The 23,478-nt window shown below is 41.6% G+C and overlaps 1 protein-coding gene across 1 annotated transcript; it reads right to left on the bottom strand.

Moving 5' to 3' along the window:
* Positions 1-278: 278 nt before the first annotated feature.
* nyap2a (neuronal tyrosine-phosphorylated phosphoinositide-3-kinase adaptor 2a) lies at positions 279-21,628 on the bottom strand. The gene is made up of 7 exons (XM_023396261.2): positions 21,266-21,628; positions 12,396-12,612; positions 11,034-11,347; positions 9,717-10,796; positions 8,622-8,762; positions 7,816-7,928; positions 279-4,560 (listed from the first exon to the last, which is right to left on the bottom strand). The coding sequence occupies exons 2-7, from the start codon at positions 12,596-12,598 to the stop codon at positions 4,333-4,335; spliced, it is 2,079 nt and encodes a 692-aa protein (XP_023252029.1). The 5' UTR covers positions 12,599-12,612; positions 21,266-21,628; the 3' UTR covers positions 279-4,332.
* Between the last annotated feature and the right edge of the window lie 1,850 nt (positions 21,629-23,478).

The raw sequence follows: 23,478 nt of genomic DNA, 5'->3' as shown, positions 1-23,478 counted from the left end.
TCGTCCTCCTCAGTCATCATGTTGAGACAACTGATGTTTCCAATCAGAAGAAAGCTCTGATGTGAAGATTCATAGAGAAATCTATCTGTCATTAATCCACATTAACAGTCCTCACTAAAGATTCCAATAATGTCTACATCATATTTATTGATAATCAGTCTGAAGAATAAAATCTGATCAGAATAAAGACAACAAACGGGTTTTCAGTGTGTGTTGTTCATTTCGACTGTCTGTGTGAATTCAAATTTCTCAAAATAAGGAACTTTAATAACTGATCAGCTGATTTCACATTTAATGAGACAATGAAATCAACTGTTGTATTGACTCCTTATTGATCACATGATCCAACGCTGTAGTAATTACATGATCACACCATATATTGATCACACTGTGTGTTAAACTCTGTTTGTGCATGAGTGTGTATGTGCATGTGCGATTGTGTGAATACATGTATGTGGCTCCATCTTAATTTACATTAATCACACAGGTTTAATCATCATATCCCAGAATGCTTTGCTTTAGTCTCATGTTACCTTTGATTTGACATCATGGTAATCAATCAGCTCTTACACATCCAGTAATAAATCAATACACTGCATTTGTCAAGATTTATCTTTCTGTACATGTCCATCATTGATCCACTGTCCCAAAAACACAGACTGTCAGGTAATCTCCAGGTAACCTTGTTTACATCTGTCAGTAAATGTAAACAGTGCCTTCATCTGTCTGAAACCTTCTGTAAAACATTTAACTTAAAAACACAAGTTTCCCTGCTTCACTGAACTAATGTCGAATAATTAGTTCAAAGTCATCTCTGATTTTTGAAAATGTAAAACCAGCTGAGTTAAATTCTCTAAATATCTCAACTGAACAAACAGAGGCCATTAAGTTGAATCAGCAGTTTTAAGTTATGCAGTTTAAAGAGCCCATTTGTTGTAGAGTTTGTAAAACAACAGATTTTTAACTTTCTTTATTTACCAATTCTCTGACTTCTCAATAAAAGTTAACGTGATGCAAAGATTTTTTACATGACCCCAGATGAGCTATTCTATAATCATAATCAGACATTTAATCAGTCTTGATAGAATGAGCAGACAAACCAAACAGCAACAGGGCTGTTTGTCTAACATGTCGTAGTATCAGCTGACAGCTGACAAACAAACTGTAAAATACCAGAAGCCTGTACTACGAAGCAAGTTCAACATATCCAGGATAACTTTTAGTTATCTGGCTTGACTGAACCTAACATTGACCGTCCTGATAACCTGAACTACGAAGCTGGTTATCAACTGGCTCAGTTAACCCTGGCTTTACCTGTCCGGTTACGAGCATATTCATCTGAAAGAGGTGGAGTTGTTCATTAAAAGGCTACCTCGTCAGAACCATGAATAAAGTAATTATTATGATACGAGAAGAAACGCTGATACCTGCCGGTAAGTTCGGTTATAACCACGTCCAAAAGTGATATTCAACAAAGTGTAATGTAAACAATATGATCAGATGACTGGAATAAAATAGTAATATTTCTGAATATAGTTACTAGTCAGACTTAGGATATATGGATTATCATTAAGTTTCTTACTGAAGTATTTTTGCTCTTTTGTCTGATGATGATCAAACTGTTATGAAAATGTGATGCAGATAAAACAGTTAAAGTTAATGTCAGACTGTTTCTGCTGCAGAGAGGAGAGAAAGAAAAGAGGAGAGAAGTAGTTGATGTCTGATGAGTCAGTCTGACTGAAATGTTTGAAAATTATAAATCAAATTTATAATCATGGGAAATATTCAACAGGATGTGGATCATTGTTCTAATAAAAGACATCAGGGGTTTAGTTTTTATTTCCAATTATTGTCACAGAGTCTCATGTTATTCTGACCTGCAGGGATGAAGAAAAGTAAGATCATCATCACTCTCAGGAATCCTGTCAGATTTAAGAATATTTCCTCAATTAAAATTAAGCTATAATAGTTGTTAAGTTAATAGTTGATATATTTATTTAGTGTGATAAACTCTCAATGCAAGCATTGTTTTAAAACCAGAGTGGACACATGCAAGGTCTGGAACTGATTTATATAAATGTCTACTTCTTGTTATTATTTATAATGTAATTGTGATAGTTTTTTGTTCCAGTTGGGATCCTGCAGGAATAATGACTCAGTTTTTCCAGGTATCTGATTGGTCAGTAGCTTGGCTGTTCACAGGTTTCAATCTGATCCTGTGAAGTTAACCTGAGCTGGGGCAGGTTGGGAGGAGGTTAGGAGTTCAACATAAATGACAATGGTGATTTACTCAGGTAACAAGTGAACCACCATTGTAGGATTGGAAACCCAGAGTTATACCTGAAGTAACCTCAATAACCTCAAACCCTTCTTCGTAGTACAGGCCTCAGAACTGTGTGAACAGGTAAAGTTAAAGAGAGTTAAATTGGAGTTAATCTGGTGTTAATATGGAGTTAAACTGGAGTTAATCTGGAGTTAATATGGCATTAATATGGGATTAAAGGGGAGTTAATCTGGAGTTAAACTACAGTTAATTTGGAGTTGAACTGGTTTTATTTAGCAGTTATATTGTAGTAAATATGGGGTTACTCTGGATTTAAACTGGAGTTAATCTGAAATTAAACTGTGGAGTTAATCTGGAATTAATATGGTGTCAATGTGGTGTTAATATGGGGTTAAAAGGGAGTTACTCTGGAGTTTAACTGGAGTTAATCTGGAGTTAATCAGGAGTTAAACTGCAGTTAATTTGGAGTTGAACTGGTTTTAATGAGCAGTTAAACTGGAGTTAATATGGAGTTGAACTGGAGTTAAACTGGAGTTAATCTGCAGTTAAATTGAAGTAAATCTGGAGTTAATATGGTGTTAATATGGGTTTAAAAGGGAGTTAACCTGGAGTTTAAGTGGAGTTAAACTGTTATAAATCTGGAGTTAATCTGGAGATAATATGGTGTTAATCTGCAGTTTAAAGTAAATCTGGAATTAATATGGAGTTAATCTAGAATTCATCCGGAATTTAAACTGGAGTTAATACAGAATTGTGGGTTTAACTGGAGTTAAAATGGAGGTAATCTGGAGTTTAAACGGGAGTCAAATTAGAGGTAAACTGGAGTTAAAAAGGAGTTAATATGGAGTTAAACTGGGGTTAATCTGGAGTTAATATGGAGTTATACTGGTGTTAATCTGGAGTTAAACTGGAGTTCATCAGGAGTCCAGTCTGTGTTTCAGGTACAGTCGATAAGACTAAACAAACCAACAACTCACCAAAATATTCTCATTTTAAAATAGTGCCTTTTTCATCTTAATAAAAGTGTTTTTAAATATAAAAACATTGTCACATTTTTTCTTCCACACACAGAGCGTCACAGATTTAATTTAAATATAAAAACATGTTTGATGACAGACTTTTCACACAGAAAAGTTTATAAATATTTTTTCTCTTTTTACAGCATTCTGCTACACGACTGTCAGACTTTATAAAAACATCTGAATCTTTTACAGCGGTCAGATAGAAAAATAACGAATAGAAAGACAACACCTGCTACACCTTTGTGGCCATGCCTCCCTTCACTCTGACGGGACAACAAGACAACCCCTGCACCTCTCGTCCTGTGTATGTGTGTATGTGTCTGTGTTACTGTTGGCTGAAAGATTTTGGTGATTGTCATGTTTTGTGAAAAGTTGATTGAGTGTTGAAATAAAACGATAAAACAGCTGATTTTCTCACATCATTTACATGACAGTGTCTCAAGCTCTGGGTCAAGACCCACATGAGGTCACTTCATCTGTCAACCCCTCAATGTCACAAAACTGTCACACATTCACACTCAGTGATTAGTGCATTAATTGATTAGTTGAGAGTTTCATATTATATTTGATTGTTTTTAATGAAGACATCTAGACTGTTGTTTTTGTGTCTTGAGGATATTTGGTTTATTTCATTGCTTCTCTTTGAGTCTTTCGTTTGAAGTCCTCAAACCAGATTCACATGAATGAGGATTTAAGACCAGAAGCAGAGAAGCTTAATGACAGTTTGAACTAAAATTCATTCTCTGCTCACTCATGACTGGTGATGTAAACATTAACATTTTTTCATTCGATGTGTAAAAGCCCTCAGTGCTAACGGATGGAGAATATACAGCTGATACTGATCAATCAAACAATGAGAGAAAACCAGCCAGATGTGTTCGTTTAAATCATCGAACTGTCAGTGTGGTGGATATGGCCTGATGGCTACTTCATCATCATCATTATCATTATCATCATCACTGTTTTCTGTGTTGCTCAGAACACTGTGGTGCTCTGTGATTCACGTTTTTGTGTAGTAATTGTGTTTCAGATTGCAGTGTCCCAGAACACCGTGGTGGTCTGTCCAGTGGCGGCGGCGCTCTGTGGGCCTGAATATGGTGGCGGCTGTTTCCTCTTCCAGCTGGGCAGGATCGGCATACTGTCCTGTTTACACAAATTCTTCTCAGGCCGCTGACGAGATTTGATCTCTTGACACAAGACTCTTTTCCTCTCGATCATCTCCATCATGGTGGCGTCTCCGCACAGCCACGGCATCTGGAGATGAAGAACAGCTCAGCATCAACATGTCCGCAACCTGTCACTTAATAACCTCTTACTGTGTTTCAATCTCTTTGTGCTCATTTTGTGGTTCGACTGTGTTTGTGGCTCTTTGAGTCTTGTCGTGATCATTGTTCATGAACATGAACCTCGTGCCCCGCCCACCACCTGCTTGCTCCGGGTGGACAGGTGAAAGAGCAGAGAGTATCAACATGGTTAGAGGAGGAAAAACCCTGGCTGTCTAAGTTTTTATGAGACTGTCATTGGTTCCCTGCAGTTCAAGTGGAAATACTCAGTCATGGTGTTGACTGATTATTTCACTCATCATATGTCTTGTGTTATATAAAAACATCATATGGACGTTAATAATGTTAAACATTGGATTTTTATCAAAGGATCTTGAGATATGATAATGGAAGACAGACAGACAGACAGACAGACAGACAGACAGACAGACAGAAAGACAGACAGACAGACTAAAGTTTATTTCCACTCAGGTCGTCAGTGTGATGCCTGCGTCACACTGATTTCATTGACAAATACAGGTGTGTATGAGAAATAATTCAGGTAAATTCAGATCTAATGTAACAGGATTAGAAAAAGATGATCAGATTACAGAAGGTGAAACTTTCCCTGAATTCCAATGTTTTAACTCTCTGATTTGGTGAAATTTAATATTTTATTGTCAGAGCTTCATTAGTAAACATTGTATTACAATACTATGAACTGAGAGGGAACAACCAACAGTTCACAGGACAGAAGACAAAAGTGTATTTTTCATTTGAAAAGGTTTTCAAAAAGTCAATGAATAGTCTGTAAAATGAAAATGTTTGTTAGACAACTTCCAGGCTCTGTTCCAAAAGTGTGAAAACCTCATTCAAAACAACTCTAATACCTAAAGGTCCTGCCTTGGGACAGGGTCTTTCTCAAAAGTATTTTGTTCATATGTTCAACTCAAGATGGTAGATTTTGAAAAAAAAAATCTTATTTTGTTTTTATTCCGTGTTTATGGTTGAACTCTAACCCTGACCCTAACCTTAACCGACACATCAGTCCTAGACGTCAGCGGACTAAATGACATGGCTCCACTGACAAGGCCACAAAGGAGCCAAGCTTCTTTGAGCTGAGGTTTTTTCTTGAATTCTCTCTAAAGATTCTCCAGCTGATCCATAATGCTAGAGCTTGAGTAATGACAGAATAGAGATCTCCCGTGTTAGCTTCATTGGCTCCCCGTATCTTAAAGAGCTCACAGTTCCCTATTATCCCAACAAAACACTGCAGTTTATTGCCATCATCTATCAGGCTCCTCTCCTGTGGAACCAGCTCCCAATACATTTAAGATCAAGCTTCAAACTGTCTTCTTAAGTAAAGCTTCCCTTATTGATGCATCTATAGAGACTAGACAAGATTAGAGCGCTGGGGGAATGATGCACCAAGCTCCTCTCCCCCTCTCCCCCTCCCTCTCCATCTATACTCATTCATATTCCATTAACAAGTTACTAACTCTTCTTCTTCTCTCTCTGCAGTTTGGTTTTCCCGGCGTCTCTCTCTCCTCCTCTTGGTCTCTGCAGGTCTGGAGATGTGCTCAACACCTGCTGCTTCTATTATTGTTATTAGTTTCATTATTAGTCTCTTTCCTCTTCTTCTTCTTCTTAGTCCTATTACTTGTCCTATCATTTTCTTTTTATAACAATTTTTCTTCTTATTATTTTTTACACATCTTTATGTGAACCTCTCCCACCTTGAGTCTGGTTCTGTTCAAGGCTTTTCTTGCCACTGTCAGCAAGTCCTTGACCATGGGGAATGTTGGGTCTCTGTAAATAATATTATAAAGAGTACAAGTGCAAGTGAAGGAGTTTAAATATTGTGGGGTCTTGTTCTGAAGTGAGGGTAGAAGGGAGGCATTGTACTGGACAGTTGGGGTGAAGAGGGAGCTGAGACAGAAGACAAAGTTCTCGATTTACCAGTCGATCTACGCTCCGGCCCTCATCTATGGTCGTGAGCTCTGGGTAGTGACCAAAAGAATGATATCACGGAAACAAGTTTCCTACTCAGGGTGTCTGGGCTCAGCCTCATCCAGAGGGAGCTCAGAGTGGAGCTGCTGCTACTTCATGTTGAAAGGAGCCAGGTGTGGTGGTTCAGGCAACTGATTAAAATGCCTCCTGGGCACCTACCAGTGAGGTCTTCTGGGCTTGTCCAATTGGTAGGAGAACCTAGGGCCCAGAACATGCTGCAGGTATTTTATATCTCATCTGGCCTGGGAACGACTCAGGATCCTCCAAGAGGAGCAGGAAACCGTTGCTAGGGAGAGGGACGTCTGGACTACCTTGCTTGGCCTGCTGCCAGATTGTAAGTGATTGAAAATGGATGGATGGATGGATGGATGGATGGATGGACTAATGAATGAAATTGAACTGATTTTTGTTTGTTAAAATCACGAAGGTCTCAGTTTCTTATGGCATCTGTAGCGGATGGAGATTTCTCTGATATGGAAACATGCTTCATCTTTTCATATAGACTGCTGCTAAATTAGGAATTGAATTGAGTTACTGAATGCCCGGACATGATGTCAGTATTTCAGCTCTTTAAAGTTCAGACAGGGTGTGGTCAGTAATACAATGGGGTGTGGTTAATTGTTAATTGGGTGAGGCTATTGTTTCAAATTGCATATATGGGTGTATGGGGTTTAATTGGAGCTGGGTTATATATTAGTGTTTTAATGAGATTTCATCCTTTAAGGTCAGGTTCAACTTCAGTGCAAGTTCAACCAGTTTTAGTGTTTAATGTTAGTTTAATGTTAGTTTAATGTTAGTATCAATGAGGACACCATGTTAGTATCAGTATTGAATTGTTACTATTTTGTTCAATATGTAACGACAGATTAATGTTGTGTCAGCGTTTAGAGTTCATGTTGAGACAAAACTTAAATTACAAAATATGTCATTTTTATGAAGTAAAAAAAAACAACAACTTATTAAACATGGCTATTTTTTTTACATGTTCCATGTTGACTTGTTTACATGTTTACAGTTCAGATGTCAGTCAGCTGATGGATGAAGCCTCTGGTCGTCTGTTAAATGTTTTACGTTCTGTTGTTCAGTGAAGTTGAATCCTGTGTGAAATACAAAGTTTCTATTTATAATAAAATTGCTGCTTTTCATTTTGATAAGAATATTGATCTAAATGGACACACAGATAGTGGATAGACAGACAAGTAGGCAGGTAACATAGATAGGTGTTTTACAGGTGTACCTGGCTGAGGGCAGGATGATGCATTTCTTGCAGGTGGCGTTGTGGTGTCCCGCCAGGTGAAGGAACTCCTGATGTTGAGGCTGAACGGCCGAGTTTACAAACAGATTTTGATTCTGCACAAGAAAGCATTTAACATCAAATCAAACAGAGATGAGAGGAGACACCTGTTCAGCTGCTTTTCACCTGATGTTCACCTGATGTTCACCTGATGTTCACCTGTTGTTCACCTGATGTTCACCTGATGCTCAACTGATGTTCACCTGATGTTCACCTGATGTTCACCTGATGTTCACCTGATGTTCACCTGTTCTTCACCTGATGTTCACCTGTTGTTCACCTGTTGTTCACCTGATGTTCACCTGATGTTCACCTGATGCTCAACTGATGTTCACCTGTTGTTCACCTGATGTTCACCTGATGCTCAACTGATGTTCACCTGATGTTCACCTGATGTTCACCTGATGCTCAACTGATGTTCACCTGACGTTCACCTGATGCTCAACTGATGTTCACCTGATGTTCACCTGATGTTCACCTCATGTTCACCTGATGTTCACCTGATGTTCACCTGTTGTTCACCTGTTGTTCACCTGTTGTTCACCTGTTGTTCACCTGTAGTTCACCTGTTATGGAATAAGGGCACTCAGAAAAAAACACTGTATAGAAACAGGGCCCAATGAGACACAGACTCAACATGTCTAAGGACTGAAGTTAAAGTCTTGATTAAACTGAGCACATTTGTCTAACTGACTGACTAACCTGACCTTCTCCATGCTTCCCTGTAGTGTTGTTGTTGCCTTACTCACCTCCTCCTCCTCCTCCTCCTCCTCCTCCTCCAGACAGCATCATGGTGGGACTGACAGATGACCTCCCCATCCTACTGGAAACTGGACTGGATTGTCCGTCTCTGTCTTTACTGTCATGTCTGGGCAGAGACCTACAGTCTCCTACAGCGGTACAACAGAGAAGCATGACATAATGAGACAACTGGGCAGCTGTGGCTCAGGAGGTAGAACGTAAGATACTGAATCCTAAATAATCTCTAATGTATCATTGGTGTGAATGTACAGTATATGTATGTTAGGAAAGTGCTATATGTATAGGGAGGCACTGTATGGATGTGTGTGTGTGTGAATGTGACTAGTAGTGTAAAGCGCTTTGAATGGTTTTTAAGACTAGAAAAGCGTTATGCAAATGCAGTCCATTTACCATTCCATTCATAATAAAACATTCTGAATCATTCATGTCAAAGACAACACAGGACCACCGATATGTAGGACAAATAACCTCAATGAGAGACAAAGAACCAGCAGAACTTGAAACAACTATGAGACAAAGAAGATAAAACTTATTTTGAATAACAAGGAACCCAGGAGAACGTTCAAGATAAAGAAAGTATGAGAATTAAAGACCTGATCTAAAGTAATTCTGACTGCAGTCACATGACACAGTATCCCATGACACAGTATCACATGACACAGTATCACGTGACAGCTGTGTCATCCTTGATAAAGATCTTTAGAGACAGGTTTTTCAGTACAAATTGTTTTCTGGCTCTCAGTGAACTCACTGCAGAAACTAAACACAAATGTTTCCTCTGTAGATCGACAACCAGACTCATAAAAATTCTGACACTTGAGTTAGAAGTTAGATATAAAACTACCAGGACCTTTAGGTGAGATTATTTTAGTAATTGTTTCATAAGTGTGCTGAAATGTGCTTGGTGGAGCTTGTTGGGTCACAGTGAACCTGAGAGACATCGCTGGACAACTCCAAGGTCCTCAGACCTCAATGTGTCTATGACAAAGTTTTGGTTGCTTAAGTCAAGGTTTGATTTGATTTGACTGGAGACTTCAACAGCTCTGGACTTTTCAGGTCAGCTGTAGTACTGTAGTACATACCTTCACCCTCCCTGCTCTTCCTGCCTCCTGAGCCTCTCTTCACCACCTGTCTACCTGAGGTAAACAGGTTGTTGAGTTCGTCCAGTGGACTTGTTGGAGTCTGCGACCTCGACACATTCTGCATGGAGCCGTGGGTGGAGGAAGAGTTACTAAGTTTAGCTCCACCCTCCCCTGCCCTGTGTGAGGAAGATGAAGATGAAGATGAAGAGCGAGGCATACTGCCCCCGGCCATCAGGGCGTCATATGGTGGCGGCCTCTTCAAGCTCAGAGGGGTCAGAGAGCGACCCATGCTGACTGGAGACGGACAAGCTGATTGGCTGCGGGGGTAACCATGACCACCGTGGGCAGAGCCAGATGACTTGTAGAGGTTGGAGTGGAGGGGTGGAGCTGATGAGCGGCCGGAAGATGTGATGGTGTGAGTGGATGGCAGGTCCCGGTCTCGGTCTCGGTCTCGGTCTCGGTCCCGGTCTCGTTCTCGGTCTCGGTCTCGGTCTCGTTCTTTGCGGTGATGGGTGGAGCTCTGCGGGTGCTCAACATTACCAGACTTGCTGTAAGAGACATTTTCTAACATGGGCAGCCGGGTGACATCTAAGGGTGTGAGGGGGGACTCGTCAGAGTTGGGGGAGCACTGAGCAGGGGCAGGGGGGAAGACGAGCAGGGGTGGGCGGTGAGTCAGGAGATTAGGGAAGGGTGGAGGGATGTCACAGAGAGATCCACGAGACCAGGACTCAGGGTCCATGATGGTGGAGTGACCGTCCTGCAGGAAATCCTCCAACATTGGGTACTTCATTTCCTCATACACAGACTCGCTCTGCTCATCCTCCACCCCCTCCTGACCTTTCAAATCTCGCAGGATGTTTCCCACCATCTCGATATAAACTGGCTCCTCGTCATCCGTGTCTCTGGACGCTGGACTCTGACTCTGGGATGAAGACTTTTCCCACCTCAAGGAAGACTTCTTGTTTCCATGGTTATGGATGTAGGAGTCATCGAAGGAGGTGCTGAGCTGAGTGTTTGGGTTCCTCTTCGGTTTAGGTGGAGGCATCTTCTTGTAGTCCTCAGTGTAGAGAGGACATCGAGCTGCAGGCAGACAGCCAGACAGACAGACAGACAGACAGACAGACAGACAGACAGACAGACAATGAGAGAGAGAGAGAGAGACAGACAAAGAGAGACAGAGAGACAGACAGCGGGAGACAGACAGACAGACGGACAGAGACAGAGAGGCCTCAAAGTCACCATCAGAATAAAATTATTTCCTCTTTTAAAAATTGACAGTATCTTTTTGTCTTTAATAAAATGTGGATCTGTCCTCACCCTCCGCCTGCTCCGCTGTCTCTTTGGTTTCTTGGTGGTCTCTCCTGGTAACTCCAGAGCCTCCATTTACCATCTCAGAGCTGCTACTCAGTTTGGTGTTGGGGTCTCTCTTCGGTTTGGGTGGGGGCTGTTTTCGGTTGTGGTTGGAGTCGTCATCTCCTCCTCCCACTGAGTGGAGGGACTGGGATCGGACGGTGAAGCCCTGGCTTGGGGGGGGCAGTCTATCCTGCGGTGCCGGCATTGTCATGAAACCCATCCTGAAATGTTTCCCAGAGTACGCCCCGTCTGTTGCCATGGCAACATCTTCACCAATCCTGGATGGACCAATGGAAAGATGTGTCACTTCAAACCTACATTTATCAACCAATCACACAACACTTTCTTAAATACACACAAGTGACATCAAAACCCAAAATTTATCTGATTAAGAATTTACAGCAAACAGTAAGAGTAACATCCATCTATAGTGTTTTATTTTACCATGCTTCATTTAATTCTGTTCAAGTGGAAAAATAAAATCTAGCTGTATATTGGACAGAATCTGAACAGACTGATGTTGTCATGTTGTGGTATATCTTTTTCTTTTGATGGAGTTTCTCTTTATAAAAATCGATGATGATGATGAGGTCCGGGAGCCTCATTTTAATTTTGTGAACACACCAAACATGAGCACCACTTTCCATAGAAAAGTTGGGATTTATAAGAACAAACTTGATGGATGGATGCTGCACCTGTACAGAAACATTTGAACCTGGCATATGAATATTTAGGTGACAGTAAAAACTGTTGATGCTGATGAAAAAGGGCTCTATTCTACACCTTGTGCAAAGTGCATCGCAAATGTCTTTGCCATTTTCAGACTGACGCAGTTGTAATTTTCCTGTCCAGCGCCCATGTCGTTTAAACAGCAAATACACACTACACATTGTTGGCGCATTGCTATCGTGAGATAGCGGGAACTGACCAGCAAAAACCTTGTCTGAAGTCAGTGGTGCCCCTTTAAAGGGAATGGGAGATGGCACTGTAATTTGGTTTATTGGATGTTAGGCCCAAAACACAGGGAGTGAATGTTCAGGGTCCATAAAGATTCAGATGAGTGTGTCATACGCCATTTTGGGCTTTTGTGCACACATAAACGCTTTTATGGATTCATGTCCATAAAAAGGCCTTATTATATCACCAGATCTGACAGGGTAAGTAGGCTTACGTTTCAAAATAAAATCTGCTACATTTCAACAAGCACATTTCAACTTAGACGACACATTGCCATTTAATATCTGTGAGTTAAGAAGAAACAGTCTGAGGGTTGTAAAGACAAAATAATATCATTTTTAAGGTTTTGTGTGTTTTTGTTTTTTCTACCTCTTGATGGCTTCCTCCTGCCGTCTCTTTTTCTGGTGTTTTTCCTGCAGGTAGGTCCAGTTGGTCTGGTTACGAATGCGGTCGCTCTCTCTGGCAATGTCTGAGGCATTCTGGATCACCAGGCCATCGTATGTTCTAAGTCCACTGTCCTCCACATACTGAAAAAACCTCTTGAAGGAAGATGCCTCCTCCTGAGATGTCATGACTCCCCAAAAACCTGCGAGCAGGATCATACAGGACCAGGTGATATTATAGTTTGTCTCTGTGTGAGTCTTAACACACCGCAAACTGTAAACCTGCACAAAACTCATGATTCTGTCCCTGTGAAGATACACCCCAACACAGTAGCGGATCTTATAAGTTGCAGAATTTGCCAATGACGTCCTGTTTGACCAATAGTCAGTGTTATTTTGTCTTAATCATTAATCTTTAAATGCCTCTTAACCATAACTTCCATCTAACAGACAGGAAACTTTGTTTCTGTTTTAGTTTTATTGTCAGGAAACATTGCTGAGACAGGTAAAAGAAGATAAAAAGATTAACATCTGTAATCATCAGGATGCAAACATATGTATCCGGTATCTTTATTGTTCCACAAAGTTGATGATAAGATCAGTGCTATACAGTTAAACTGGAACGTGATTGACAAATGGATGATATGTGAAATGTAAAAATGACTACACCTATATTTTTTGAGTTGCGTATTTACATTATCCCAATTGTTTCCAATTCAATTCTCAAACTTACAGAAATACGTATTTTTAATCTTGGTAATGGTATGTCATTTGGTCGCCTGTCAATGACATCATATCCCCTACGCCCATGGGTTAGCATTGTTTTTGTCTGCCAGAGGCTCAAAATTGACTTATCTACTTTTAAGCCACATACACTTTTTACACCTCTGTCGTTTTCAATTATATATTTGAACCAGAAGGATTTTAGTCATCAGACGTCTGGATCTCTGGCAAAGGCAAATGCTAGGCAGCTGAGCTCCCAGCTGTTGGAGACGTCCTGTCCTGTGTCTGCTGAATAGCGTCAATGAATCATTGATTTTGTTACAACTCTGCCACAACTTTAGTTTCTCCCCTTGTGTTACCTTGTTTCCCTTGTGTTTCCCCCTCCCCTTTTGGTCTGTGTGTGTTGGCGTGGCCTCCCTCTCCGCTTGCTCCTGGCTCTTGTCTCAAGGCTCATCTCCACACCTGCTGCATCATCTCATTAAGACTCCAGTTCAAGTACCTTGGCTGATTCTCTACTCATCACCAAATAGTTCAGTCTGCTTTATGGTACGTATGCTCTCAGCTTTTTTTCTTGAGAACTAGTTTCTAGTGTTTCTAGTTGTTTGTCTCAGAACCTTTGCTTAATGTCTTTTCCTCTGTGTCCAGGATCTCAGTGCCAGTCTGCTGTTCTTACTACCACTGCTGCCCTTCACTCAGCCTGCATGCAATCCCTCCTCAGCCAGTCTTCACTGGCCTCACTGCTACCACTGCCATTCCCTCTGGCTTCATCCCTGCTTCACCCAAACCTAAGTCAGCTGCCAGCCCTCTCCAGCAGTCAGCTTCACCTGGTTTTACGCTTGTGACAATAAACCACTTTACCTTCACTCCATCTAGTCTGTGTCTGCATTGGGGTCCAAACTAATATTAGCACAGCCGTAACAGATTTTTAAAATAGAAGCTGCTTTATTCATTTACTGGTTTCATCCCCTGGTCCGTTTGTTATTGACAGGAGGACACCTCTGTGGATAATTCGCTGCTGGTAAAAACCTCCTGAATGTCTGGTTCATGAGTTGCCAGAGAAACAATCAAAACAAAAGTTAGCAGCAATCTCAGCTCCCAAGTCTTCCCTGAAGTCTAGTCTGTCACTGAAGGAATCCAAACCGCGAGGAGCTTACGGTACTGGTGGTGAAGACAACAACTACCATGATCCCATGCTATTTCATGACATCACCCAATTCTGTCTATTGTTACTGTTTTGATTGAGAAACCCCTAGAGGTGGAAGTTACCCACTGTGTGTTTAAGTCTATTTTTATCACTCAATGATAATGACTCATTGATTTCTTTCATCGTAATGTGAATTGATGTGATTTTACTTTTATCACACGTGGAGTTAAGTTACTGCAGTCAGACATGTTTTATAAAACATGAAGCTAATTAGATCAACTTCCTGAAAACTACAGATCGGCCAACTGTGATGGTGAAGAGTGATTCATGTCACTTCACTTCGATTTCAAGTGTGCTCAGTTTGTTAAAATAACAGGAGCTGTTAGTCTGGTCAGAGCTTTCAGTCAGTATCCATGGTCATCATCCTGAAATAAACAGCAAAGTGTTGATGCATTTCACAGATCTCCCAAAAAGAAATGTTTCTTGTGAAGAAGTCTGCAAGTGGACCTTATCATTTATTAAACTGGTGTGAACAGGCGTGAACAGGTGTGTACAGGTATGTACAGGTGTGTACAGGTGTGTACAGGTGTGACAGGTGTGTCTAATCAGCTGAGTACAGATGAACTGCTGATGTCTCTGTTACAAACTGCTAATACTGTGTCCTCCTCACCAGCAAAAACCTGGGTTCGAAAAGTCAAAATAATTCAGCATGTATCCAGCATCCGATTTTCATGTCGTTTTACACATGTTCGATTCACATTCACCACATATGTTACCAAACCCAAAACATCAGTAGTAACACCATCCAACCACTTCTCTCCTCCCATTTAGTTTTTTTACAAGCACTGCCTGACCCACAGAGAAAGACCTGAGTTTCCCCTTCCTGCCTGTCTGGTTTGGAAAACTTCCTGTTTGGAAAGACCAAGACACCTCTGGCTTTACAAGAGACAATCTAGTAGATAGATAGATAGATAGATAGATAGATACTTTATTTATCCCCTAAGGGAAATTCATGTGAATTATTATAATTATAGTATGGACCTGTCTTTTCAAAAACTGCTCTGCTAGTGTTGGTGGTTATGTGTGGCACATTTTGTTAGCTAAACAGGAAATGACCAATACAATGAAGCAAAGACATGCCACCTACTGCTCTATTCTTTACTAGAGACTTCTTGAAGTTTTGGACCAATCTTTCAGCCAACCCATTTGAGGCTGGGTGATAAGCTGGAAGTTTGATGTGTCTAATTGCATTCAACTTAAGGATAGACTCCAATTTGCCCGAAGTATATTGTATCATATGATGCAAACACATTCCTCAAAACTTCAATTGTCTTGCTGGCCATGGTGGTCTGCATATGAATTACATCAGGCCAGCAAGAATATGCATCCATAACAACCAGAAACATCTGCTTATTGTCCTCAGCAAAATCAAGGTGTATTGTCTCCCAAGGTTAAAGAAAGCTGGGAGGAAGGTCTGAGCCCAAGTAAGAATACAAGTACAGTACATCCTAGACCTTAGAGCAAAACTCCACACACTGGGGTGGTTATCATGGGAGAATTTGCTCAGGGCCCAGGAGCATCAACAGCATCTGTACAACAGAAGGACCAGATTGAGACAATTAGCACCAGGAGATAAAGTGCTTGTATTACTCCCTTCGTCCAACTCTAAATTACTTGCAAAGTGGCAAGGGCTCTTTAGGTCACACAGTGAGTGGGCGATGTCGACTATTAGGTTGTGCATTCTGATAGGGGAGGGGTACCACAGATCTACCACCTCAACCTCCTCAAAGCCTGGACAGCGGGGGAGCCTGTCTCTCTGGTGTCAACAGTAAAAGAGAGATGAGTTGACCTGAGGTACCAAATTCCACCAATACTGACTCGCTCCTTTGTGATGGCCAGCTCCCACCATCCCAGAGAGCAGATGTTCCCAGGTTGCAGCAGCGTTACGCTGATGTGTTCTCCCCTCTGCCTAGCTGCACAAACCTCATACCACAAACCTCATAGCCATGTTGAGACTCGCCTGGGCGTGACGGTGGGTTCATGGTCCTTTCTGAACCTGAACACAAAAGAAAAGTGGTTCAGGAAAAATTGAAAGCCATGCTGAAGATAGGAGTCCCACAGTGCCTGGTGTAGCCCCATTGTTCTTGTAAAAAAGACGGGTCTATTCAGTTCTGTGTGGACACTCAAAGGTGGATGATGTGTCACAATTTGATGTCTACCTGATTCCCTGGGTCGATGAGGTCCTGGATTGGTTGGGCACCGCTAGTTTTTTTGTGACACCGGATTTGATCAAGGGCTATTGGCAGATTCCCTTGTCTCTGGAGTCCAACAGCCTTCTCCACTCGTGTTGTACAAATTTGTTACACTTCTGTTCAGGTTGTTCAGGGCCCTGGCTGCCTTCCAATGCCTCATGTGTGCTGCGTCCGGATGCTGCATATGCCTCTGCCTATTTGGACATCTTTATCGTTCACAGTAACAGTTGGGTGGAGAATATGCAGTGGGTGGCTGCAGCGCTTGACTCACTAAGGCAGGTCGGGATCCCAAAAACCAAAGAAGTGTGCAGGTGGACAGAAGGAGGTACGGTGTCTGGGGTACCACTTGGGTGGCGAGCAGGTGCGTCCCCAGGTAGATAAGACCACAGCAATTGCAGCCTGCCCACAGCCCAACTCCAAAGTTTGTGAGGAAGTTGTTGGGGTTGGCAGGCTATTATCAGCGATTCATTCCCAACTTTGCCGACCTGACCAGCCCCCTGGCCAATCTCACCCGAAAGGCTGCCTCAGATCCGGTCTAGTGGATGGAGCGGTGTCAACTGGCACTTGAGAGGGTGAAACAAGTCCTCTATGGGAAACTTCTTCTCCACATTATATTGGCTATCCGGTTAGTGGTCGATGCTCTGCGCTCATATCTGCTGGGGTGCCCATCCACCCTCTGTTCGGATCATGCTCCTCTCCAGTGGCTCCACCGCATGAAAGATACCAACACCTGGATCACCCAGTGGTATCTGGCTTTGCAGGAGTTTAAGTTGAAAGTGGTCCATAGGCCGGGGGGCACAGATGGCTGTGGCTGACTTTCTATCCCATTCCAATGGTGAGGGGAGGGGGTTAGGCCAGATGGCTCCCCGGCATAAGTCCGGCTGTGGTCATATGCGGGAATGGGCATGGTCGGCAGGCAGCTGCAGGAGAGATAGGGTGTGGAGAGGATTGATGAGAGCAGTGTCAGGTGAGGTGATTGCTCAGCTGTTGCCTGTTAATGATTCTCTTCTCCTTTTAATGCAGTAGCGTGCTGGAACACAGGGGACTCACATACACACAAAGGAGAAGGATGGCCACAACGAGCCAGGACAAACTGTTGAGAGAATAAGAGAGACCGGAGTACGTGCGCCAAGAGGCCGGGCAAAAACAGAATCAAGAGAAGTTTAAGTTCAAAGTGTGTGTGTGCAGTCCAGACAATTAATATCATTATTTTGAGTCGGGACAGTGTGTGTGTTGGGGGAACGCATGGTGGCAGCAAGTCCTGCTACATTCCTATATCACAGATACTGTAGCTACTGTGTTTACTTTCCTTTTTAGCTTTTAGCTTCCTTTTTCTCATTTACTCTTACATATACACAGTAAGGTTTCTCCATTTCTGCATCACCTTCAAAACAAGAGTCCTCGCCCTCAGAGTCTATAGAAAAACAGTTCAAGCCCTCTGACATTGCCTGCCTGGTAGTCAGTGACAAAGTCTGGTGTTGTTGACTCTTTGAAGCTCCAGACCTCTGTCACTCCGGCTGAATAGGTGAGATAGCAGACTCTGTCTGCAGTGATGAGATGTTTTCAGGCAGACCGCCAGGTAAACAGGTGTCCACTGCTTCCTTTTCCAACACTTCAGTTGCTGTTATCTGCCTAAGGTGTAGCATCCTGGTTTTTGGTCCACTTGGTCCGTTTATCTTCTCTCCCCTTGTGTCGGGAACAGCAGGCCTTGGAGATGTGTCCTTTCTTTTTACATGTCCAGCATTCCACCTCCTTACCTTTGCCAGTGTATCTGTAACATGACTTCTCACTTAACTCCTTTCTAGCTCGGCCGCCTTTGAAATGGTGCTAGCCTGAAAGACTTCTTTGACAACAGCGTCCTGCTTTGTCACTTCCTATGCAAGTCCCATATCATAAGCTCCTGCCAATGTCGGGTCTTTAGTGTGGGCTGCGTTTACCATTCGGTCGCAGAGTTCTGCACTTTTAACCCTGCACACAAATCTATACCTCAGAGAATTGTCTTGAAATGTCCCAGACTTGCAAGTAGCTGCTAGCTTCCTCAAACTTGCAATTTATTCACTTAAAGACTCATCCTCTCTCTGATTTCTGGAGTTAAACTTGTATTTTTCTGCCATAAAATTGTCTTTGGCACAAAATGTGCATGCATGGCAGTTTCAGTGCATCAGCAGAATTTGATTCTTTCTGCCCACGATAGTCAGGAACACAGACTTTTCATCTCCATAAGTCAGTCCGTTTGAAAGATAGAACTGTTCTAACTTTTCCAAATAGGCTTCAAATCCTTCTTTGTTTTCATTGAAGTGACAATCTTCACTTTTCCTGAATACCGTTACTATCTTCAATGTGCTTCTTTTCGTCTCAACGAGTTTTCACAATTATCACAATCTTTTTCCTGTGAAGGAATCCAATCCTTGTCGCCAAAATCTGTTGTGTCTCACAGAATACTGTGTGGAATATATCTCAGGTGAAAAAAACAACAAAGAAAGAAGCTAATGTACTATGATGACTACTATATTAGAGCCAGGGAAAAGATGTCTGCCCTTGAGCAGCGCCTTGCATACAGTGATTCCAAATCAGAGCACAACATAACACCCCAAGACAGCAATGGTTGTTATAATACATTATTGTCTGGTTCAGCAGTTTTACATACTTTTCTTTATACACCACAGCTCCTCCCCTGTAGTTAAAAACGTTCCTATTTTGATTTTCTTTTCTATTGAACCTTTCTCAAAAACAAATCAAAATACACTCACATGAGTGCTGAATACACCTTTACACAAGAAATTTCAAATGAACAACCTAGGGTGTAAATACGGTTGCGGTCCATAACGTGAGACTCGGATCTGCAGTCTCTTTCTGTCAGTCCACTATAAGTCCAGACGTTGATTAGGGTGCACATTTCTCTTTGGCCGCTCTGTGCATCCTGTTTTTGAAGGTTTTTACACATAATACATTGTTTTCTGGTTCAGCAATTTTACATACTTTTCTTTTATACACCACAATGGATTTGGGTTTCAGTTGATCAGACAAGGATTTCCATAAGTTTTGGATCATGACACAAACATAAAGCAGGTGCTCTGTTGTTTCTTTATTTAGTGGGTCTGCCATGGTGAAACTACAATGGTGCATTGCTTTAAATGTTGTGGCGGCACCGAATTGTAGGACGACATTTCTCCTTTCCTTTCGTAAAGGAAGGTCCAGTGTTTCCTATGTGAAATGAGATAAGAGAGGAAGCACTGAAACTTGTTTCCTCATCATTTAGAGAACTGGACCAGCTCTTATTATGGCTGTCACTTTTACTTGTATAATTATGGGTCATTTCACTCAGTTTGAAACTTCCTAAGCAAAAAAGACTTTTCAACTGCAGCCCTTGTCTGTGACTCAACAGCCCTCTCTTTGGACATTAAATGTCTACTTGTCTGTTTTTGGGGTTGTGACCAAACATTAAGACTCAACCTTCCATTTAAATCTTGTTATATTTCTGGTATGACCAGAAAAAAAAAGTTTCCTGTTTAAATTCAGCTGAACTGGTTTTAGTGGAACCAGTTCAGACCATCATCAGACCAAGATGACAGTCCAGACTGGTATGAACTGAATCATACTGGTCTCTAATCTGCCTCTGATATGAGTTTAGAAGGAGCTGATGGGTTCTTGTTCTTTTCTGTCATGTTCCGTTTCCAGTTTTCTTTCATTCTTCAGTCGTTCCCACAGTGATATAATCTCTCTCTCTCTCTCTCTCTCTGTAGTGTCTCTCTATCGTCCCCCTCCCCCACCTCTCTGTCTCTCTTCCTTCTAAAAATGGATCAGGGAGTCATTCGGTGGTAACCTAGCAACAGCAGCATCTCTCAGAGGAGTATGATGTAATGCTTCCTGTACACGAGAAAGGAGGAAGAGAGAGGAGGGGAGGATGAGGGGGACAGAGCAGAAGGAGAGGAATCAGGAAAAGGAGACAAGGAGAGGAAACAAGGACAGGAAACGACGACAGGAAACACGTATTTGCTCTAACCTGAAGATTTTAGTTAATTATTCAGCTCTGTGTTTAAACATTTGAACTCTTCACTTGAGTTAATTTGATCCAGATTATATTTATTTATTTATTTGTTTTAAATATCATTTTTATTGTTTTATTTTTCTAATATAAAACTGAATCAGTTTAACTCTGATCTTGTCTTGATCAGTCAGGTTGTGTCCTCACTAACTCAGTTGTAATATCCAAAACCTCATGTTTATTTCACTTTCAGAACAGAAATATAAAAGAAGGTTCATCAATAACACTGATCAGACTGAATGGGCAGCCATATTAGATCATGTTTGATACAGAGCTACTTCCTGTTTGACCTTTGACCTTCTGTTCCGAAGAATTATCAAAAACATTGCGGGTATGTTTAGCTTTGTTTAACTTTGAGCTGAAAACAACTCGAAAATTTTAAAGATCCTGGTTTTAAACAAAGTGGAATTTTCCATTAATCTGTAACTTTGCTCTCAGGTCTGATTCAAGATGGCGGCCACATTGAAGCTGAAGCTGCTGATTTCAACAAAAACAGGGTGTGAAGGAGCCAGATCTGATTTGAACAGGCTTTATTGACACAGTCAGTGATGACAGCGGCAACTCGATGACAAATAGATCAACATTTTCCACCAGCAGAGACCGAAAAGGTGTGAATGATCAAGTAACTGGACGGATGAATAAAACCAGAAGAAACAAACATGATAGAATGAAGCAGCTGAGAGGAGGCTTACCGGAAGATCAGTGACGACTCAGACTCCATCCATCCTTCCTTCACTGTATCCTTCACTGTCTCAGTCCTCCCTGTGCAGAGACAAAGATGGAGTGATGAAGCTTCTTGTCGTCCTCACAGATCTCTGCAGCTCAGAGGAAACGACAACTTGCTGCAGCGACTTTAATCCACAGCCACCCTTCAAAACCTCTGTGCTCCTATCCTCCCTCTCCTCCTCTATTCCTCTCCTCCGTCCTGCAGTGATATATCCTCACAGCTGTAAGAATCACACACACACACACACACTCACACCCTTCAGCCGCACACACACACATCCCTGACGACGGTCACCACAAGAGATGGGAGGCTGAAACCACGGCAACCTGGCAGCATCCTCACACTGCTGACTCCTCCTCCTGCTGCTGAGATAGGGAGGGGGAGGGGAGAGAAAAACAGAGAGAGAGGGATAGAGAGAGAGAGAGAGAATGAAACATCACAAAGTTTTTTTTTGTTTTTTCATTTTGTTTGTTAGGAAAGGAGCAACAATGTTGGTTCACGTGTGTGAAGAGATGTGTGCAGCTGTTTTTCATCCTTTCTCCTCCTTCATTTCCTACATAATGATGATGATATTAGCTGACATGATGTCACATGATATTTTAACATGATGACATCATGTGATGTCAAAGCACATGATGCTCTAACAGATTTCTGTGAGATGTTAAAGCTGCAGAGAAACTTTTGACCACTAGAGGCAGGAAGGGTCCAGAACCAAGAAATTTTTTTAATATTATATTTTTGAATATCAAATTAGTAACTGTTAATAGCTAGTATTTATTTATCTTTTTTCTTGTTTTTAGCAAAAAGTAAATATCCAGAGAGTCTCTGAATACTGCCCCAGTCAAGGGTGTAGTCTGTGAGTGGCAGAAATCAACCTGTTAGCTTAGTCCATATTGAAATAGACATTTTTGCCCCCCTAAATTACATAATATCTTCACAGATGCAGTTTCAGGCTTAGCAACCCTGGCTCCCCATCCCCACACCCATACCAGTGAACCAGTTCGGTTTCAGTAAATTGTGAAAACAAAGCGCTCCAGGTTCACTTTGCCCTCTGCCACTGTATAATAGCCCTGACAGATCACATGATATTACACTGGGATGTTAAAAAAAATAAAAAATAGATGAAACCATGGCCGCTGGTAATGACAGCAAGACCGGTGGATGAGGATATAACCATTGTACTTTTCCAGATGTAGAACACATCAAACAGCAACTGTCTACTACACACAGACCCCCCACCATCCCCCAATAAGGTTGTATTTGATAACGACCACACAGATGTTACTGTAATAATAAAATTTAGTATATTGTGTGCACACTCGCATGCCCACACAATATACTACATTATATTACTAATTCAACCAAACACCACAGAAATGTATATAACAGCAGCCACCTTGTTCCAAGTGAAAGAACAGATAAAAAGCTGAAACCAGCTGATCTCTCCAGAGATGTTCAATTGGGTTCAAGTGACGGTTCTGGTTGGGTTCATTTAAAGACATTCACAGAATTGTCCCTAAGCCTCTGATGAATTGTTTTGGCTGTGTGCTTGGGGTCATTGTCATATAGTAAGTGAACCTTCTGCCCAGTCTGAGGTCCTGAGCCATTTGGACCAGGCTTTCATTAAGGATAGCTCTGTGCTTTGCCCTGTCTTTGCCCTGACCAGTCTCTGCTGAAAAGCACCTCCACATATTTCAGTTTTTCCTTTTTAATGAATTTGCAAAAATGTCTAAAATCTTCTTTCCGCTTTGTCATTATGGGCTATTGGGTGTAGATTGAGGCGGGACAAGATGAATATAAATGATTTTAGCTGATTTTGTTAGTAAATGAACTGGTGACGGTGGCTTTGGAATATGAGCATAAAGGAGGCAGGCAAACACAAGGATTATTTTATTCTCATGAAAAGGGGGAAGCTATGAGAAATTATTGAAAATGAATATAATGACAAATAAAAAAAATAAACAATTATAAAAAGGTGAATGAACTAACAATAGAGGGTCACATTATGGCACAGAGCAAACACTTTTCAACTTACTTTTCAAAATAAGGCTGGCTCTTAATGAAGTACACAAAAGCAATATAAGACAGTATACCTCTCCTTCTTTTAAAGCCCAGGGAGGAAAATGATAATTAGCTTTTGATAAATAATGAAACGCAGAAAAATAACAGATTACCTCA

The sequence above is a fragment of the Seriola lalandi genome, unplaced genomic scaffold, assembly GCF_002814215.2.
Source record: "Seriola lalandi dorsalis isolate HSWRI2012SDOR001 ecotype SW California unplaced genomic scaffold, Sedor1 jcf7180002054974, whole genome shotgun sequence".
Lineage (NCBI taxonomy): Eukaryota > Metazoa > Chordata > Actinopteri > Carangiformes > Carangidae > Seriola > Seriola lalandi.
The sequence above is the reverse complement of the archived record's forward strand: the minus strand, read 5'-3'. Positions and strand labels throughout refer to the sequence as shown.